The 18,539-nt window shown below is 50.3% G+C and overlaps 1 protein-coding gene across 20 annotated transcripts; it reads left to right on the forward strand.

Annotated features, from left to right (window-relative positions):
- Positions 1–463: 463 nt before the first annotated feature.
- Positions 464–14,425, forward strand: SF1 (splicing factor 1). 20 transcript variants are annotated; one of them, XM_082344071.1, is made up of 14 exons: positions 464–1,257; positions 2,615–2,743; positions 5,473–5,548; positions 8,595–8,747; positions 8,948–9,037; positions 9,390–9,573; positions 9,662–9,777; positions 9,882–9,989; positions 10,715–10,895; positions 11,155–11,428; positions 11,763–11,822; positions 11,947–12,126; positions 12,876–13,080; positions 13,514–14,425. In XM_082344071.1, exons 1-14 carry the CDS (start codon positions 867–869, stop codon positions 13,641–13,643), a joined length of 2,277 nt encoding a protein of 758 aa, XP_082200197.1. In that variant the 5' UTR covers positions 464–866; the 3' UTR covers positions 13,644–14,425. The 20 variants fall into 20 exon arrangements, with proteins under 20 accessions (XP_082200197.1, XP_082200187.1, XP_082200198.1 ...); XM_082344078.1 differs by adding an exon at positions 2,412–2,459 and having other exon boundaries at positions 467–897; positions 11,155–11,432; positions 12,876–14,425; XM_082344079.1 differs by adding an exon at positions 2,412–2,459 and having other exon boundaries at positions 467–897; positions 11,768–11,822; positions 12,876–14,425.
- The last annotated feature ends 4,114 nt before the right edge of the window (positions 14,426–18,539 follow it).

Genomic DNA, 18,539 nt, shown 5'->3' on the forward strand with positions numbered 1-18,539 from the left:
TTTATTTTTTTCAAAAACAGTAACTCCCCTTTCACCTGAGTTGTCAACGGATCTGGTTTACCCAACCGCGCCAGCCCCTCCCCCGTCCCTCGGTTCTGGGTTACCAAGGGAATCGAGGATTGACGTCACCAAGGGCTTCCGCGTCGGACCCGAGGGTCGAAGGTGAAGCCAAGTGCTGAGAGGCGGTTTTGAGCCATCTACGCATGCGCGCTGCTGCTCCGTTCCCCGCGACCCTAAATCTCCTTCGGCCCGGGCTTTTGCGTCGCGACCTCTCGCTTAAACCCAGCGAAACTACTCCCCGGGGGAAGGGAGTAGAAAAAAGAATCGAACCAGCGACAGCCAATCCCATGACACTACGACGCAACCGAGTTTGACTCCATCAACTCCAGCCAATGGGAGAGCGCTTGGCCCCACACGTCACAGAGTTTGCCCCACCCTATCCCCGCCTTTCTGGACTCTGAGCTCAGTTCGCGCAGTAACAAATGAAGTGCGCGCTGCGACACCTCCCAGCTCTCCAGGCTCAGCCGCCATTTCCTCGCCTGGCCTAACGGTCCGGCCAATCCCAGCGCGCATCGAGAAGGGCTAAGGCTCCGCCAATCGGAGGCCGCCGATTTCGACCCCTTGTCTCGGCCCGGCCCAATCCAGGCTCCGGCCCCGTCGCCCCCGGCCCGCCCCCGCGGCGCCCTCTCTCCTCCCTCTTTGTGCGTCTCGCGCCGCCGCCGCCGCCGCCGCCCGCCGCGTGAGAGGACGGGCTCCCCGCGCTCCGCGGCAGCACAGTCAGGTCCCCTCCCCCCAGAAGATTCGCGAAGGAGAAACCGCCGCCGCCGCCGAAAAGGAGCCGCCGGTGCCGGTCCCTGGGGGGCGCCATGGCGACCGGAGCGAACGCCACGCCGCTGGGTAAGCTGGGCCTCCCTGGCCCCAAAGGGGGCTTCGAGCCGGTGCCACCGCCTGCTCCCGGGCCTGGGACGGGGCTGCTGGTGTCCGGGCCGCCGCCGCCCCCGCCCGTGGGCTCGGTGGGGGCCCTGACCGCGGCCTTCCCCTTCGCGGCGCTGCCGCCGCCGCCGCCGCCGCCACCGCCGCCGCCGCCCCCCCCACCTCCCCAGCAGCCGCCGCCGCCCTCCCCGGGCTCCTCGTACCCGCCGCCGCAGCCGCCCCCTCCGCCGCCGCTCTACCAGCGCGTGTCGCCACCGCAGCCGCCGCCGCCACCCCAGCCGCCGCGTCAGGACCAGCAGCCGGGCCCGGCCGGTGGCGGAGGAGGTGAGTCGGGCCGAGAGAGCGCGACAGGCGCTGCGCGGATGGGCCCGGCCGGCTGAGGGGCGCGCGGCGGCGGCGACGGCGGCTGTACGCGGCTGGGGCGCGCGCGCACGGGGAGACCCGGGCGGAGGCGCCACGGGGCGCGCGGCCGGGTTCTCGGGCCTCGAGTGCGCCCGCGCGTTAGGGGTGGGGGCCCGGCGGGAGGAAGTTTGCTGTGCGCAGGCGCAGTGTGGCGGCCGGACTTTGCGGCCAGCCTGAAAACCTAGGTGGGGGGGGGGGGACACCCCCTGTTGCTCTCCGCCCCTGGTGTAGGGGAGAGGCGTGGAGGGGGTCGAGTGAGTGGATGGGGTGTTGGGTGTGCAAGTCTGGAAGGTGTGAAAGGGTCAGTTGATGACGTGGAGCGTCCTTTTCCTGGTTGTAGAAGAGTTCTAAAGGGAGAAGAGTACCCAGAGTAGCTCCTCGACTGCTACAGTAAGGCAGGGTTTTCACTACAGAGAACCAAAGAGGTTGAAAGTCTTCAGAGGATGGTTGGGTCTGATTTTTTTGTGGCTCTTTTTGGGGGAGGAAATTCTGTTCGTTTCCTAATCTCCCTTTATCTACCTAAGAAATGTGACATGCCTTCCCCTCTTGAGGCTTTCCCCCTGGGTCTGGCCCCTGAGGAGAACACTTTTGTGTACCAAATGCTAGGGAGTTTCTGCCTGTGTACTGGAGAAGGAGGATTTGGCTTTTATATACCTTGCTCTTTGTTGAATTTTTGATACATCTTTTAGATACTAAGTGTCCAACTGGCCAGGAAAATTGAATGCTGATCTTGACTAAATTTCTGAGAAAAAAGTGATCTTGCTGAAGAATCCAGGTTTTTCACTTAGTAACTATAGGGTTAGTTGTGTTTTGGCCCCTTTAGACAGGTGACTGATGGGGAGGTGGGAGGAGCCAGCAGGTCCCAATATTGCTTTACAGGCTTGTCTGAATGTTTAGTCTACTCTTATCTCCCCTGGGGCTGTTAAGGTGTTTATGGACAACCACATAGTACATTATCTTCTCAGTATTTTATTTTACTACTTGAAACTTTATGCATTGAGATTTGTTACCTTGTTTACGTACTTCACAGAATTTCTGTGGACAAAAATTACAAATGTGAAATGTTAACTTTTCAGACCCAGGTCCAGGTCCCCTTCTAGTGGCCATGTCTCTTGACTCCTCAGGTTTGTGTTCCATTCTTTGCCATTTCCATTTTAGGTCAAGCTCTCAGTTTCACAGTCTGCTGAGGTTGTGTGTAATAATCATAAGTATCCTAAACTTCTTTTGGTAGTTACTCTGCTGGTTTATATTTGCATCTGATGAACTTTATTTCTTTTAGACTTTCCCAGTAAGAAGCGGAAGAGGAGCCGCTGGAACCAAGACACAATGGAACAGAAGACAGTGATTCCAGGAATGCCTACAGTTATCCCCCCTGGACTTACTCGGGAACAAGAAAGAGCTTATATAGGTAAATACACGTTCTGCACCCAAATGCATTTTCGGATTGTTACTATTCTGAGCAACATTTTATCTGTTGAAAGTTTGGGACTTTAAAGTTTTCTCTTTTTTGAGAGGAGGTATGGTCAGGTGTACTTGCGACTTTGGTATAATCTATCAGTTTTTGCTCTGTGAGTCCTGCATTTGTAGCTCCTTGTTTTGGTCTGTTGGTAACAGCAGTGTTCTCCATGAGTGCCAGCAGGGTAGAGGGGCCCACTTAGTGAGACTAGTCCCCAGTCCAGCACCCCACCCCACCCTTTTCAGCTGCTGTTCATTGCCAGTTGATGAGGTGAGTGTTTTATGCCTCTCTGGACACGGCCCCAGTGGAGAACACTGCAGGTATTGTAAACCGAGTACCTTTTTCACAGCATGGCCTTTCACCATAATTTCATATTTCTCCCTTCCCTAAAATGTGGTCTTTTATTTTTTATAGGTACTTTCTAAAAGGGAAAAAAAAGCTCAGTTTAATCAAAAAATGGTTCTGAAAGTGTGTTTACAGTGCACCCCTTTTTTACCATTTTGATGAATTTAACCTTTCCTTTAGCATCTTTTCTGGTTTGGTCTTTTGTGGAGAGCTGTCTTGAAATGAGGGCTCTTGTGTTTACTACTAAAGAACTCTGCAGGGAAAGGGATACTGCTTGGATATGGAATAATGAGGTGGTTAGGATAAAAGATCTTAACTGTTGAGAAATTTTGAGAAGTAAGAATGTCCACAGTAGAAATGAAATTAACCTCAAAATTACCTTTTTTTTAAATACTAGGTTATTAATGCAAGTTTTACCTTTATTTATGTAATTGTGCAGCTGTCTCAAAAAAGTTCACTTGATAAACATTTCCTACTAACCAAATAAACATCCCCTTTGGAGTAAATTAGGGCAGACGCCTCCTAGACCCGTAAGGTTGTGGCCTTCACGAATAAAAAAACTTAAAGGCCGTTGTTGTTCTTGAGGATCTTAATCTCTTGTGTTTCTAGATTGCTGAGAATTTTGAGGTGTTGGAATTGTCTATCTCTTTTTTTTACAATACTAATAATTCTTTCCCCACTGTTCAGTCTATTCCCACCCATCCCTTTATGTCTCATATTTGACTGATCTGGGTCTTGATAACCTTATGAAAATGTTCCTAGTGGAGTGATATCCCAAGGACACAAGCAGATGTAGAAAATGGGAAAAACAAACTCATTCTTTACATCTCCAGCTCTCTTCCCTTGGAGGGAGTTAATGCTCTGGGCCCTAAGGGCTATTTATAGCTATAATCAAAGTAGAGAGAATCAGAGCCTAGGCTACTGTAGGTCTCTGCTCCAAGGAAGATAGCAGCCTTTTGATTTAAGTGCCAGCAATTTTCCTTAGATCAGATCCCACACCCCTAACAGTCCAGTTAAGATGACTGCCTATCTCCATGAAGGTGACTTTCACCTTGAGCTGTTGAGCTAATACTTGACTGCCAAGTCAGAACTTTTCTGGCATAAAAGAGCTTAGGGGCCCATGTGTGTCTTACTGCATTTCTGTCTTTCATGGTACATACTGCCCTGTACAGAATGCCCCCAATATCTTCTCTTGATATTAATGTGGATTTTCATTTCTTCAGAGTTTGAGTGGCTGTGTGATATATCCCTGTGGGATGTATTTAAAATTAGAAGGGTGTCTGGGGTTAGACATGCATTAATTCTCGGAGCCAACTCAACTTTAACCCAACCCAGTAAAACTTGCCCTTATTTAGAAGTATCTGTTTAGAACACTCAGATACTACAAAGGTAAGAAACAGGTGGTCTTCAGCATGCCGAAGAAAGTGGTTTGGCTCTGCAGTGCCATTGTCTTGAGAAATCATCTGGGTAATATTCCCCTGGAATCACTGATCTTTTGTGAAACCCTCATCTCTCTTTTTCACATACAGCCTCATTTGTCAAAGGTCTGAGGGCCACACATACTGTCTTTGACCAATACTTTTCATCCTCTGCACCCCTACTTTTACTCCCCACATAAGGAACAAGTCTAAAAACAGACTTCTTGCATCTTAATGGTTACTGGTTTATTAAGGTATATGGATTGTCATAAAATTTGAATAAAAAACAACAGGTATTGGGAGATCCTTTGGATCTGGTTTTACACAAAGAGTATGTACAAACTTATATGAGATTGTTGAATTGGTTATTAAATGTCTTATTTAAGGAATTTTAAGTCTGGTATCAATGAAATTGATCTTTGCTTAACTGGTGTTTTTCCTTGTCCCATGTTAATTGAGTCTCATTTTGGGTTATGTTTAATATTTAATGAAGGAAAAATAAACTAAGAGTCTTGCACTCAAGAATGTAATTTGATGGGAACAGGATATTGGTGATAACGTGCTTTAGTTCTGGGTACCAATTGTATAGCAAGCCTTGGTGGGGAGGGAGAGGTGAAACACCTCCTGATAATTGCTTTGATGTTAGCCTTAGCGAACAGTCTATACTGCTAACCCCTCTTCCAACAAATTGTTTGCTTCCTTAAGTGATAACCATTTTGAAGTGAAAGATACTTATAGATGTAAATGGACTCCTGCCAATAGGTGGTTGGGGGTTTTTGCCTCAATGTGTTCACTGATCAGTCGTCCCTTTCAAAGTCTCCGAGTTCTTCATGCTTGTTGTTGAGATTTGAGATGTTTTTTGGTAACATTGTCTTTTTTCCATCCTTTTTTTTTCTTTCCTAACCTGGTTTCTTCCAGTGCAACTGCAGATAGAAGACCTGACTCGTAAACTGCGCACAGGAGACCTGGGCATCCCCCCTAACCCTGAGGACAGGTTGGGAAACAGTTTTAACCAGCTGACAGTAACGCTTTTACCTTTTTCTCAATACATTTTACTGGTGGCAACATGTTGTGTCAGTTCAATAAAATCCTAGTAAGAAGACTGGTACTGTGACCATTCTGGGAACTAGAGTGTAAATTAGCAGTATATATGGTCAGTCATCAGTTAGAAAATTGGAATGAAATTTAATTACTAGCAGAATCGAAAGTTAACAGGAAAACGGACAACCGGTTTTCATTTGGTAAGCATGTAGGTTTTTTAACCTGATTTACCCACCGGTAGGGACAGTGAGGTGGCCCGTTAACCAGCCATTTCAGTACCTGTTTTGGCTGAGAGCCCAGGTGTAAAGTTTTCCTCACAGATACTACACAATGTAGGGAATAAGAATATTTTTGAGCATCACTGAATCTGAGTAGGCCAGAAATTCATTCTGGTCAGCTCATTGCTGCAGTCTCCTGCTCATGGTTTTGACATGGTTTTAAAATAGACAAGATTCTAACCAACTTCCTTCACTGCCAGTTAATTTTCAGCCTTGGCCATTGCCTGGGGTGTTGGGAGGGGCCAGAATATTCTCACCTGTTTTGGGAAGGCAAGCAACCAACCCTAAATTACTTTTTTTTTTTTTTTAAAGGGAGTGTGGTCTTCAAACAGCTGTGGTCTTGTCATTTCAGTTTATAATTTCTCTCACCTCTGAAAAGTAAAAAGTCTAAAAAGTCTGAGGGAAATGAACTTTTTAAACAGGAATTTTATTCGCAGGCTGATATTTGAGCAGCTAAAATCTGGTCCATTTAATAGAAGGGCAGTACGCCTCCCTCTCAGTGAAATTTCTCTTAGTGCATGCAGCATAGTTCAAAACACTTTGCTTTTAAAAAGTAGTGTTTTTGGCTTTTGTTACCCATTTTAATAACTTGTTAAATCAGGAAGATGATGTAATGGTTTTAGAAGCCAGTCAATTAAGCATCTTTCTGCTGCCCTTTGTCAGGAAACAAATTAACTTATTTCTCCATATTGACGCTTTTAATTTTATTTAATTAAATTTATTATTTTTTCACCAGTAGATTTTGGTTGGAGGGTTGTATTATGTTTTATATTTTGACTTTTTTAAGATTTGAATTATAGGTTGTAGACCACAACTGTTAGTGCCTTTTTGGCCTTTTTCCCTTTAATGACATGTCTACAGGTTACCAGGCAATTCCTCAAAAAGTTGAATTTTTAACAAACCTTCTTTGCTTCCTGGAGAATTTGGATTAGAAACTAGATGATCTATAATAACAGTGCCTATTCAAAGCGAAGAAGTTGGGCCAATCTGACCTCTAGAATATTGGCTTTTGCCTTTCACTTCCACAATTTGGAAAGAGGTTCACTGTTGCAGGACCTTTAAATGACCAATTTGGTGCTGGTAAAACTGGTGATTAGCCAGAAATGCTTAATTCTAGACAGCTATGAATGAGGTGGGAATTAGAAACGTCAAGCATGTTAGAAATAAAAACAGAGCAGAGCTTTTTTTTCTCCCTTGTATTCAGTTTGAAAGAGGCCCTAATTAATGCCTGATGGTTTTGCTTTGAAAGAACCCAGGTTGGAGGGAAATGCTATGAGTTTCTTACTTAAGATTATTTCTTAAGAAGGTGTATTCTCAATATGAAGCCACTTTATGCCATTTTGATTTTGCTCAAGTTGCACAGTTAAAAATGTTTTAAAATCTCTTATAGACTTAAATGTATAAGATGATAGTCTAATAAGCTGGGGTATGTTTGTTTTTGTTCACTATTATTGGATTGTGCTAACAGTTTATACAAATGCTAGAAACGGAGGTGTCATTTAGCCGTCATTAGCCATGAACAAACCTGACCTTTTATTCCATCGTGTGTGTAACGTGGTATGACATGGTTCCCTTTAGGCTGAAGACAGTGGGAGCAGCCGAGTTCAGTCCTTGCTCTCCAACTAGGCAAGGTTCTCTCAACTAAACCAAGGGTATAGGAGTCTTGACTACTTTCAGGATGTTTTTAAAATAACCTGATCCACATGGTCTCTTCCCTTCTTGCAGCTGCTACTAAATTTTCATTCAGAATATCAAGCTATGGTCCTTTTTGTAATCTTAACTCAGAATTCTAGGAGTGTAACTTTTCTTTTTTTTTTTTTTTAATTACCGCAAAATCCAGCTGTGGTAAACTGACCATTTTATCGTTACTATTTTTTACTTGTAGCAACAGCATTTTACTCCTTAAAAAAAGAGAGAGAGAAAATCTGCTTTCTGGACTTGTAAACTCTGGTGGAGAATCATAGGATTTCCCCTTGCTGTTTGCAGGTTCAGACCCTAGACAAGTACTTGACCAAATCTGCATTTGCAGCCTCTCACAGAAGCTGCTTTAGCAATTTAACGGTTTTCTCTACCCAGACTCCCCAACCTCGAACAGCCAGAAAACAGGTTGACTCCTGGGCCTTGGACACAGCCAGCCAGGCCATTGAAGGAAAAGCAGAGACGAAGCCTTGAACCATCTCTCTCCATTGTGGGGGCCAAGTAGCTGCAGTAGCCTTGAGTCCCAGTTGCATTGGGTTAAAGAGCTCATACTTACTATGTGGTAGGGGTACAGACTCTCTTCCTGATAGGGCATGAGCTCTGCAAGAGTAAACGTTTTGCCTAAACTTCGGGTTTCCGTGGTTCATAAAGTTGTAATGTTAATTTTTTTTCAAATGAAAGCAAATTCATATTTGGCAAGAAGACTCCAGAGGATGATAACTGTCCTTGCCATTTACAATCTAGATATTTCCCCCCAGAAGGACAGACTTTTTTTCCTCTCTTCACTTTTAGAAGCAAAACTACTTTTTTCTTTCTCACACACACCCCAGTCCCCCTAATGCTAAGCCAGCTTCCACCTCCCCATTCCACACGATCGTGAATAGCACACGTTATGGTCGGTTCCTCCGAAGAGTGTTGAGTTAGGGTCTGAGAGGCAGAGGGGCTGGGGAAGACTTATTTTAGCCCATGTGGGAATGAGAGAAAAGTGAAGGCAGAACAGTGATGGTGGTCTGTTTCCCACAGGTCCCCTTCCCCTGAGCCCATCTACAATAGCGAGGGGAAGCGGCTTAACACTCGTGAGTTCCGCACCCGCAAAAAGCTTGAAGAGGAGCGGCATAACCTCATCACGGAAATGGTTGCCCTCAACCCTGATTTCAAGCCACCTGCAGATTACAAGTAAGCAGGGGCCAGGTGATCTGGGACAAGGACACCTGCGGATTAGGTGTGGTCTGGTAGAGCAATTTTGGTACTAACCTCTTACTCCTTACCCCCAGTCACCTGTAATTAACACGTGGTGTCAAGGTTTAGTTCTAGAAGAGCTCTCTATTTGTGTCATCTTGGAAGTGTGCAGAGTTTATGAGTCTTTTCTTTCTTAGACCTCCAGCAACACGTGTGAGCGATAAAGTAATGATTCCACAAGATGAGTATCCAGAAATCAACTTTGTGGGGCTGCTGATTGGGCCCAGGTGAGTAACTACTATCCTCTGGAATATAGAATTTCTAAGGACCTGGGAGATGTATCTGTCTTCTGCCTATTTGGGTGCCACTGGTGGCTTATTTTCCTGTTTTGGGTAGGATGTTCACTTTGGCTGAGTGCATGCCTTTGTGTGAGAAAATCTCTTTAACTTCCCGATTTCACCGCAGAGAAGTCACATCTTGAGGGTTGCTGTGTCTGTGACCTTAACTTAGAGATCATGGAGCTCTTGGTGGGAAAATCCCATTCTCTGCACTCACGGGTTCCTTCCAATGCCCAGCGAGCCACTCTGGCGTGTGAATTTGCGTGTCAGGTATGACAGCGGTCTTTTCTGCCTTTGACAGAGGGAACACCTTGAAGAACATAGAGAAGGAGTGTAATGCCAAGATCATGATCCGGGGGAAAGGCTCTGTGAAAGAAGGGAAAGTCGGGCGCAAAGATGGCCAGATGCTGCCAGGAGAAGATGAGCCGCTTCATGCCCTGGTTACTGCCAATACCATGGAGAATGTGAAGAAAGCAGTAGAACAGGTGAGGGAGCCAGAAAGGAAGTCTCTAGCCAGAATTCTAGGTGGTAGTCCCAGGACTTATATAACTGTGCCCGTTGCATCTCCACCAGATAAGAAACATCCTGAAGCAGGGTATCGAGACTCCTGAGGACCAGAACGATCTACGGAAGATGCAGCTTCGAGAGTTGGCTCGTTTGAATGGGACCCTTCGGGAAGACGATAACAGGTATGTATGTGATCAGTTTAGAGGGGAGTGCACAGAGACTTGAAGCACCTATGGAGGAAGGGTGATTGGCCATAGCCCTTCAGGTGACTTTTTTCTCTCAACAGGATCTTAAGACCCTGGCAGAGCTCGGAGACCCGCAGCATTACCAATACCACAGTGTGTACCAAGTGTGGAGGGGCTGGCCACATTGCTTCCGATTGCAAATTCCAAAGGTGAGGGTTTCCTGGTAGCCCGTGGAATACAGGACAGTTCCTGTTAACCTGCAGACCCAAGAGAAGCTCTCTTTCTGTGAATGTGGTCTGTAATGGTGTGATTTAAAGCCCAGGATGATTAGAAACAGCTGATGCAGAACATCCCTGTTTTATTGCTTATCTTGAGCCCAGGGAAACTGGAAAACTTCCCTTCTGGGTATAGGTGTTTTCACAGTGGCTTAATGTTAACTGCCATTTGCTGCTTAAGATTGGTACAAGAAGACAGCAATCCTGTGGAGTTTTGACCAGTTGCGAACCAGATTTGATAGCAGTGTTTTTCTACTTTGGGTGGCAAATATAAAAAGCTTTGTTAAGGAAGTTCTGGCAGTTGCTCCGGTCTTGCATAGATTTTCCTTCCCTCAAACCTGGAATGTAGAAATTGATGAAACTTGCTGTTTTGGAAAAACCTGCGCTTTCCTGGCTGGCGTGGTTGGCTCTGGTCTGGTGCTTCCTGTCTCCTCTGTTCTTGCCCTAAGGGTCTCTGCTGTGGCAGAGGTAGATATGGTAATCCCAGTTGCAGAGCTGGGCATGGAACTGAAGCGCTGATGAGACTCTTTTGAGGAAGGGGTCAGAAAGGGTGACTGAATTCCTCAGAACTTCCTCTGTGTAAATTTCTTACAGTAAAGGTTTCTATCTTAAGGAATTTTTTTCCTTTTCTCTCTTTGTGTCCCCCACCCCACCTTCAGGCCTGGTGACCCCCAGTCAGCTCAGGATAAAGCGCGGATGGATAAAGAATACTTGTCCCTCATGGCTGAACTGGGGGAGGCACCTGTGCCCGCATCTGTGGGCTCCACCTCTGGGCCCGCCACCACACCCCTGGCCAGTGCACCTCGGCCTGCTGCTCCCGCCAACAACCCACCTCCGCCGGTGAGCTTCAAGGGCTGGTTCTCGTAGCCTGGCCCCCCTTGTCTTTCGAAGAGACTGGGGGGACGTGGCCAGGTGCTTTGGGTAGAACAGGTGGACATGGGCGGCAACATTGTTCTTTCGGGACGTCAGGAATGTTTGGGGACCTCTCAGTTTGGGGAAGATCTTGTCCTTGTGTCCTGGTCCTGTGGCATAGCCGAAAGAACAGTGTTGCCACCAGGGGGAGCAGGCAGGGACGCTGGCGGGAAATGCTCTCACGTAGTCTCTCATGTCCACTACCCAGAGCCGCCCACCCTGGATGAATTCTGGCCCGTCAGAGAGTCGGCCCTACCATGGCATGCACGGAGGTGGCCCTGGTGGGCCCGGAGGTGGCCCGCACAGCTTCCCACACCCGTTACCCAGCCTGACGGGCGGGCACGGTGGACATCCCATGCAGCACAACCCGAATGGACCCCCTCCTCCTTGGATGCAGCCGCCGCCACCACCGATGAACCAGGGCCCCCACCCACCTGGGCACCATGGCCCTCCTCCAATGGGTAAGTAAGTGTCAGACCAGAAACCTTGGGGCTTTGGGATAAGCAAGGGTTTGTATCGTCACTGCACACTGGAAGCAGGTCTCGGAGCGGTCGGGTATTGGTACTGGGTCTCTTGCCGAGGCTTGGGCTCCAGGTTAGGAAGAAGGTTCCATCCTGGTTCAGGGAGGGACTTGTGTGTGGGGTAGGCACAAGCCTACTGCTTAGGGGCGGAGTCTCAGAACTGCCCTTGTGAGGGTAGTGATCGCAAGCTGTGCGGTTAAGCTCTTGGTGGGGCGGCGTCTTCCCTGACCAGTTCCAATGTCCTGCTAAGTTCCTGCTCTTTCCTTCCATCAAGATCAGTACCTGGGAAGTACGCCTGTGGGCTCTGGGGTCTATCGCCTGCATCAAGGAAAAGGTAATGGAGCCTGGCCATTTGCTCACTTTGGGGTGTCCCGTCCCAGGCCTGGGAGTGAGTGGGGGCTCTGTCGCAAATCCCTCTCCTGTCCTGAGGCCTCACCCTTGTGTCCACCTGCCTGCAGGTATGATGCCGCCGCCGCCTATGGGCATGATGCCGCCGCCGCCGCCGCCTCCCAGTGGGCAGCCTCCACCCCCTCCCTCTGGTCCTCTTCCCCCATGGCAGCAGCAGCAGCAGCAGCCTCCGCCACCCCCTCCGCCCAGCAGCAGTATGGCTTCCAGTACCCCTTTGCCATGGCAGCAAAGTGAGTGGAATATTTTGGGCTGGTGGGGGTGGGTGGGATTGCGGGGGAGGGGGATGAGAGGAGTGAGAGACCCTTGCAGACGGGCAGGCAGACACCTTGGGGTGAGACTCTGGTCTCTGCTGCAGGGTAAACAGAAGGGCCTTGTGGCCCCTGGGGGCCTCGGGGAGGAGAGCTGATGTTCGGTGTGGTTGTGTCTGGGGAGAGGTTTGTGGGGGCCTGGAGGGGAGCTGCCATCATAGGTAGGGTGCCAGAAGTCCGGGCTCTCTGCCGAGTGAGCTGCTGGCTGGCCCAAGCCTATGCGTTAGGCCCGGGTTGGGGGTGGTGCATGCCTGCTCTGGAGAGGGATGTGATTGGGGCCTGAGAGACTGCGGGGATGGGATCGGGATCGGGCAGCGGGGAGAGTAACCGTGGCCTTGAGGTTGAATGTGCCGTTCGGTGGTGGCGGCGGATGGGCGGAGGGATGTCAGAGCCGGTTCTTGTGTCTGGTACCTTCCCCTCAGCCCTTCCAGGGGCATTGGTGACAAAGGGCTTACTCTGTTAAGCCTAGAGACCTTGAGGCTGACCCCAGGGTAGTCCTGCCCACCCCTCCACTCCCATCGCCAGGACAGCCCCGCCCGCCCGCCCCCCACCACCGTACCGCATGCCAAGCAAGGAGCAGGCGTCCCTCGCCCCCCCATCCCAAGGCAGCAGCCGCAGAGAGCCGCGGTGTGCCCCCGCGCGTGTGACCTTGGGCTTCTTTACCACCCCAGATACGACGACTACCACCACGAGCGCTGGCACAGGGTCCATCCCGCCATGGCAACAGCAGCAGGCGGCTGCCGCAGCTTCTCCAGGAGCCCCTCAGATGCAAGGCAACCCCACTATGGTGCCCCTGCCCCCAGGGGTCCAGCCGCCTCTGCCGCCCGGGGCCCCTCCCCCTCCGCCGCCTCCGCCGCCTGGTTCCGCCGGCATGATGTATGCCCCGCCCCCTCCTCCTCCGCCTCCCATGGACCCTTCTAACTTTGTCACCATGATGGGCATGGGGGTGGCGGGCATGCCACCCTTCGGGATGCCTCCAGCTCCCCCACCGCCTCCACCACAGAACTAGACTCGGTTTTTTAAGAAAATATATATTATATAGAGAGAGAATTGGTCTCGTTTAAACACACGCCGAACCTCACCATATGGAGCCAGACATTGGGACGCACGCATGTGATTGTGTGCACGCATGTGTGTGTGTGCACGCACCGGGCTGGGCCAAGCGACTGAGGCCTCACTTAGGAACGGGCAGGTGGTAGTAGGGGCGCCAGCTTGGGCTCTCCTGGCGCCCCGTAGCATCGAGTGTCTTCTTTGTCTTCTTTCTCTCCTCACCCAAATCCCTTTGCCTCTCCCCAAACCGGGCCGCCAGGATCCCTCCCCGCGGCAGCGATGGCCCGAGCCATGAGAGTGAGGACTTTCCGCGCCCATTGGTGACCCTTCCAGGCAGACAGCCTCAGCAGCGCCCCTGGTGGACAGGATGGTTCGGCAAAGCAGCCTGAGTTATTTTTATGGACGGAATCGGAACACGCTGGCTCCATATTGTGAAATTTTTTATTAAATTTTTCTTTTTCCTTTGTTATTTCCTTATCTTTTCCTTTCTTCAGACTCCGTCCAAGGAGATGCTCTCCCCGGTCTTCTGCTGCAATTAGATTTCTTTCCCTTTTCTCATTCCTCGTTCTTCTCTTTCTAAGGAGAGAGGAACAAATGGTTTTTAGGCAAAGGCTTTTGGCCATCAATGTCAGGCTAGTGGGGGGTTCCTTTGGTTCTAAGATTTTCAAGGTGCCATAGTCGCCCTGAGATTTTTTTTTTCCTAATTTGAAGCGTGGGGTTTTGTCTGCCACCTTTGTAGACTAGCAGGTTGACCCCCATGTCCAGGGTCCATATCCGTCCTGGCATCCCTGCCAGTAGTTGGGGCCGCCTACGCCGCCGTGGGCTTGTCTGCCAGCCAGGAGCGCCCTTTCCACGCCCCTGAGCACCTGAGCTGCCTCAGATTTCATTTGTTCCTCTCTTTCCTGGAAGGCTTCCTTTTCAAATTTATTTTAGTCCCAAATGTCAGTGTTTTGCAGTGTCTAGGGGTTTGAGCCCCTTGTTTTCCGTTCTGCTTCCTTTTTTTTATCCTTCCTCTTCATGGAGTGATTATGTTGACAGTAATGTATAATGCGCGTTCTCTTCACTGGTTTATCTGCAGAAATTTCTCTGGGCTTTTTTTTTTTTTTTGGTGTATGATTCAACACTGCGTTAAAGGGGGATGTTCATTGAATAAAAGAGCAGTGTGGTTTTCTGGGTCTGTTTATTTCCTTTTCTTTTAAATCCCCTCTGCCACCATCAGCACCAGCACCAGTTACCTTACCTGCGTTCAGCTCCTGGCCGCACTTGTCGTTTTCTTCCTGGAGAGCCTCTGGGACCTTGCTGAAGGAAGCCCCCGTCTACCTCCCTGTGCAGTTTCGCTGGGGGAAGCTGGTGTGTGGGTGACCCCACCTCCTCCCTCTGCCTTCGTAGTTAATGGCTGAGAACCTGGTGACCCCCTCCCTGGTCTCTGTCCTTTCAAAGGCCTTTCCCTGGGGTTTGGACCTCCACATGCGATGAGCTCCAGTTGTGATTTGTGCCTGGAAGCTGCCACCTGACTGTGAGGTCTTGGGCCTAGGGAGGCATCGGCACTAAAGGTCAAGCCAACTAATCCTGCCTGTCAGGCTCAGAGCTGCTAAAATTAAAACCGCCAAGTGGCTTTTTCTGTCTCTGCTGGTGACTCGCCGCCTGCCAGCACTGCAGGCTTCGGGGAGAGGTGGGGCAGGAGAAGGGGCCCCACCTTGTGCTTTGTAAGCACTTCGCAGAGGGTCTCAGGCTGTTTTGGTCTTTCGTGTCTGGGGTAGTAGATAGGGCCCATGGTGGCACTAGAAAAAACCATCTCAGGACATAACATGGGGCAGTGAGGGTCTTGTTCAGCTGCTGCTGCTTTGCTACAGTTCCCCCGGGGAGAGTTGCGCTGGGGCCTGCCTTTTCCCACTAGCTTTCCTTCCTTCCGGGAGGCTGAGGGACAGCAAGCTCCTGTTGCCCACGGCTCCTGGCCAGTGGGGACAACACAGTGCTGGCCTGGGCTGCTTTCCAGCTTCAGGCTGGGGCTGGCCGCTGCTGTTTTATCTGGAGCAGAGCCTGGGTATCTGGGCCCCGTCCAGGGTGCCTGTGTTTGCGGTAGGCCCGCGGGGGTTAATGAAGCCTCAGAACCCAGACCTGTTCCCTGGGTCTCCCTAAGCAAGCCCTAAACTTCAGTTGTCTGAAAGGGAGCAGGGAGATCTTTTCTCTTTGTCCTTAGCTGACAGAATGGGGGCAGGGCCTGGGGCCTGGCAACCCTCTTTGACCTCGGCTTCATCTCATTGCTTCCCCCCCACAAGCTTGGTTTCCCTGGTGGGCTCATTGGGCAGTTAATTAGCTCTTTGAAGCTCTGGAAGAGGCAAAGTGGCGCTATGTGGGTTTTAGAAATAAAATCAATAAATGACTTAACCACAGCCCAGCTATCTCCGTTTCTCTCCCCTGGGGCCAGCTCCATTCCTGTGCTCACTCCCTTTCTGCTCCCTGCCATCAGCTTTTGTTAAGGTTTTGGAGGGTAACGAAGTGGCTGAAGGAGGCATCAGTGTCGGCCTTTCTCCAAGCAGCTCAAGGCCCTGAAATGGACGAGAGACAGCAGGAAGGCTTGGCCCTCGGAACCACAGCAAGCACCTGCCTTTGTGGTGGAACCGGAGGGAGAAGTGCTCTCCCACCCGCCTTGGACACCTAGAGTAGAGAAGAGCCCTCTACTTGACCCTGTTCCTGTTCTGCTGCAGCAGCAGTGTCTCCCCACCCCCTCAAAGCTAGGTTGGGGAAAGGAATGTCGGTTGGGAAAGGTCACTGTTAGGGCTCTGTTACTGAGACCCAGCCAAGGGCTCTGGAGAAACCCAAGATTGGTCCCAGGAAGGAGGCAGGATTTCTGATTGGAAACCTAGTCGGACATAAACAACCTTGAGTTAGTTCAGGTTGGGAAAGTGTGCTCTCGGGGTTCTTTAAAATCTATACATGCAACACCTAACGGGGGTGAAAGGGGAGAAGGACTTGGGGAAACAGGTAAGTTTCAGCCTTCAAGTTTCCATCATGCTGGGCTGGGGGATGCAAAATAAAAGGGGGGCTCCTGAGATGGCGTCACCTTTGGAAAAGACTGGAAAGTTTTGAGTGGGTGCCAATGACACAACAAAGACCAAAAGAACCCACAAGAAAGGTAGTTGGAGAAACCAGTTCAAAGTACATCTGTTTTCCAAGAGAAACAGGATGTGTCCCAGTTCAGCAAGTGCCTTGAGTGCAGGGGCAGGGTGAGCACTAAGATAGGGAGAGGGGCGTGGATTGAGTTGACTTGGGGAGCAGGATAAGAAGCTAGGAAAGCTCTGTTAGGAGCAGGTCCATAGTGGCAGGAGAATTAGGGGTCAGTGCAAAGGTTTGTGTGGCCAGAGCACGCGGCCACAGTTGGGGCATGAGGTGACAACATGGGTAACTGGCACTACCTTGTCGACAACTGTGCCAAGGAGCTTCTGAGCTCTCCGCGGCCCTCCACAAGGAACCACAGGCCAGGCAGCCCAAGATGCTGGCCAAGCCCAGAGACCAGGTGCTTGGTGGAGGGTGGGGTGAACCTCCCCAGAGGCACAGCCCAGGAGGAAAGGCTGAGGGTGGGAACTGTGAGACCTGAGGGCCACCAGGCATTCTTTTGAAATACAAGGTGTAAAAAACTTTTCAAATGCAAACAGGTTTTAAGAGGAAGTTTTCTACGTTCTCATGGCATCTGTGCAGATGTGTTCTGGTGTTCTCTTCGTGGTCTTTTTTCTCTGCTTTGAAGCACGCACTATGGAAGACCAGAACAGACGCTATTTGGGAGCAGGGGTAGAGCAGAGCTTGGCCTTTGGAAGACTTGGAGTTTGGCCCCCATACCAGGGTGGTACTTCCAGGGCTGGGTCTGCTGTGGCTCAGAGAGTCCTCAGAAACAGCTTGGCCTTCCTTGAACCAGACTCTAGCATCCTGCAGCTGTCCAGGTCTCTGACCTACTTCCTTGACCCTCAGACCAGAGCACCCAGTTCCCTTCCACCGGCCCACTGCCCTGCCCCGGGAAGCCCAGGCATCCTTTGAAATAGCACCAGGCCCTGGGCTCCTTTTGCTCAAAGAACAAAGCAGGATCTGAGGTCAGCCTCCACAAGAATAGGAGGCAGTGGCTGGAGGAAGCAGGGATTTATATTCTCACTTGAGCGTATACATTTCTTGAAGGAATTCAAGGCTCAGTAAAGTAAAGCAACCAGCCTAAGTTCCCACGGCAAATCAGTGCTGGGGCCAGGACACCAGCAGCGAATTGGGGGCAGCCAAAGCCGCAAAAGGAAAGATCTGTAGCTGCCAGGCCATGAGGAGGAATGGTGTAACATTCCCGGGGTGCAGGAGCTCCCATTTTATGGGTGAAGTCACATTTGTGAACCTGGCCCACTCTTTTTTTTTTTTTTTTTTTTTAAATGTTGAGTTTCTTTAGGAGTTTTTGTTTAAATTCCTCTACTTTTTTTTTTTTTAATTTATTTATTATTTATGGGTGTGTTGGGTCTTCTTTTCTGTGCGAGGGCTTTCTCTAGTTGCGGCAAGTGGGGGCCACTCTTCATCGCGGTGCGCGGGCCTCTCATTATCGCGGCCTCTCTTGTTGCGGAGCACAGGCTCCAGACGCGCAGGCTTAGTAATTGTGGCTCACGGGCCTAGTTGCTCCGCGGCATATGGGATCTTCCCAGACCGGGGCACGAACCCGTGTCCCCTGCATTGGCAGGCAGATTCTCAACCACTGCGCCACCAGGGAAGACCCCACTCTTTTTTTTTTTTTTTTTTTTTTTTTTTTATACAGCAGGTTCTTATTAGTCATCAACTTTATACACATCAGTGTATACATGTCAATCCCAATCGCCCAATTCAGCACACCACCATCCCCACCCCCCCGCAGTTTTCCCCCCTTGGTGTCCATACATTTCTGGCCCACTCTTTAGGCCTGTCCAGCGTGTGGCCCTGTCTAGTGCATGGTCCCAGGTGGGAGAAATGAATGGGAGAAGGCTTCACTCACTCACCTGGCAGCTGCGTCATGGGGAGACCTAATGCCATTGGCCAATGTTGTGTGTATGTATCTGTGTAGGGGGTGCTTCAGTTCTACCCCTGTGGGCCACAGGACTACAGTTCCCAGGGGCCCCTGCTCCAGGCTGGTGGCCTCTAGCCAAAGCTGGCCTGTAATCTGACCGTCCCTCTCAAAAGGTCACTTCAGAGGTCCTTGAGGGACAGCAACAGGGGGAGCTCAGAGTGACTTGACTTTGTGGGGGGTGGGGCGGGGAGGGGCCCTGCCTCAGGCGACCTCCCCATACCAC

The sequence above is a fragment of the Balaenoptera borealis genome (assembly GCF_965194805.1).
Source record: "Balaenoptera borealis genome assembly, chromosome: 11".
NCBI classification, from domain to species: Eukaryota; Metazoa; Chordata; class Mammalia; order Artiodactyla; family Balaenopteridae; genus Balaenoptera; species Balaenoptera borealis.

Excerpts from the sequence above, each read along its gene's own strand:
- SF1 (XM_082344061.1), top strand. The coding sequence starts at position 867 with ATGGCGACCGGAGCGAACGCCACGCCGCTGGGTAAGCTGGGCCTCCCT. Across the intron at positions 5,549-8,594 it reads CCCCCTAACCCTGAGGACAG|GTCCCCTTCCCCTGAGCCCA; the intron begins GTTGGGAAACAG and ends TGTTTCCCACAG. Across the intron at positions 9,574-9,661 it reads TGAAGAAAGCAGTAGAACAG|ATAAGAAACATCCTGAAGCA; the intron begins GTGAGGGAGCCA and ends CATCTCCACCAG.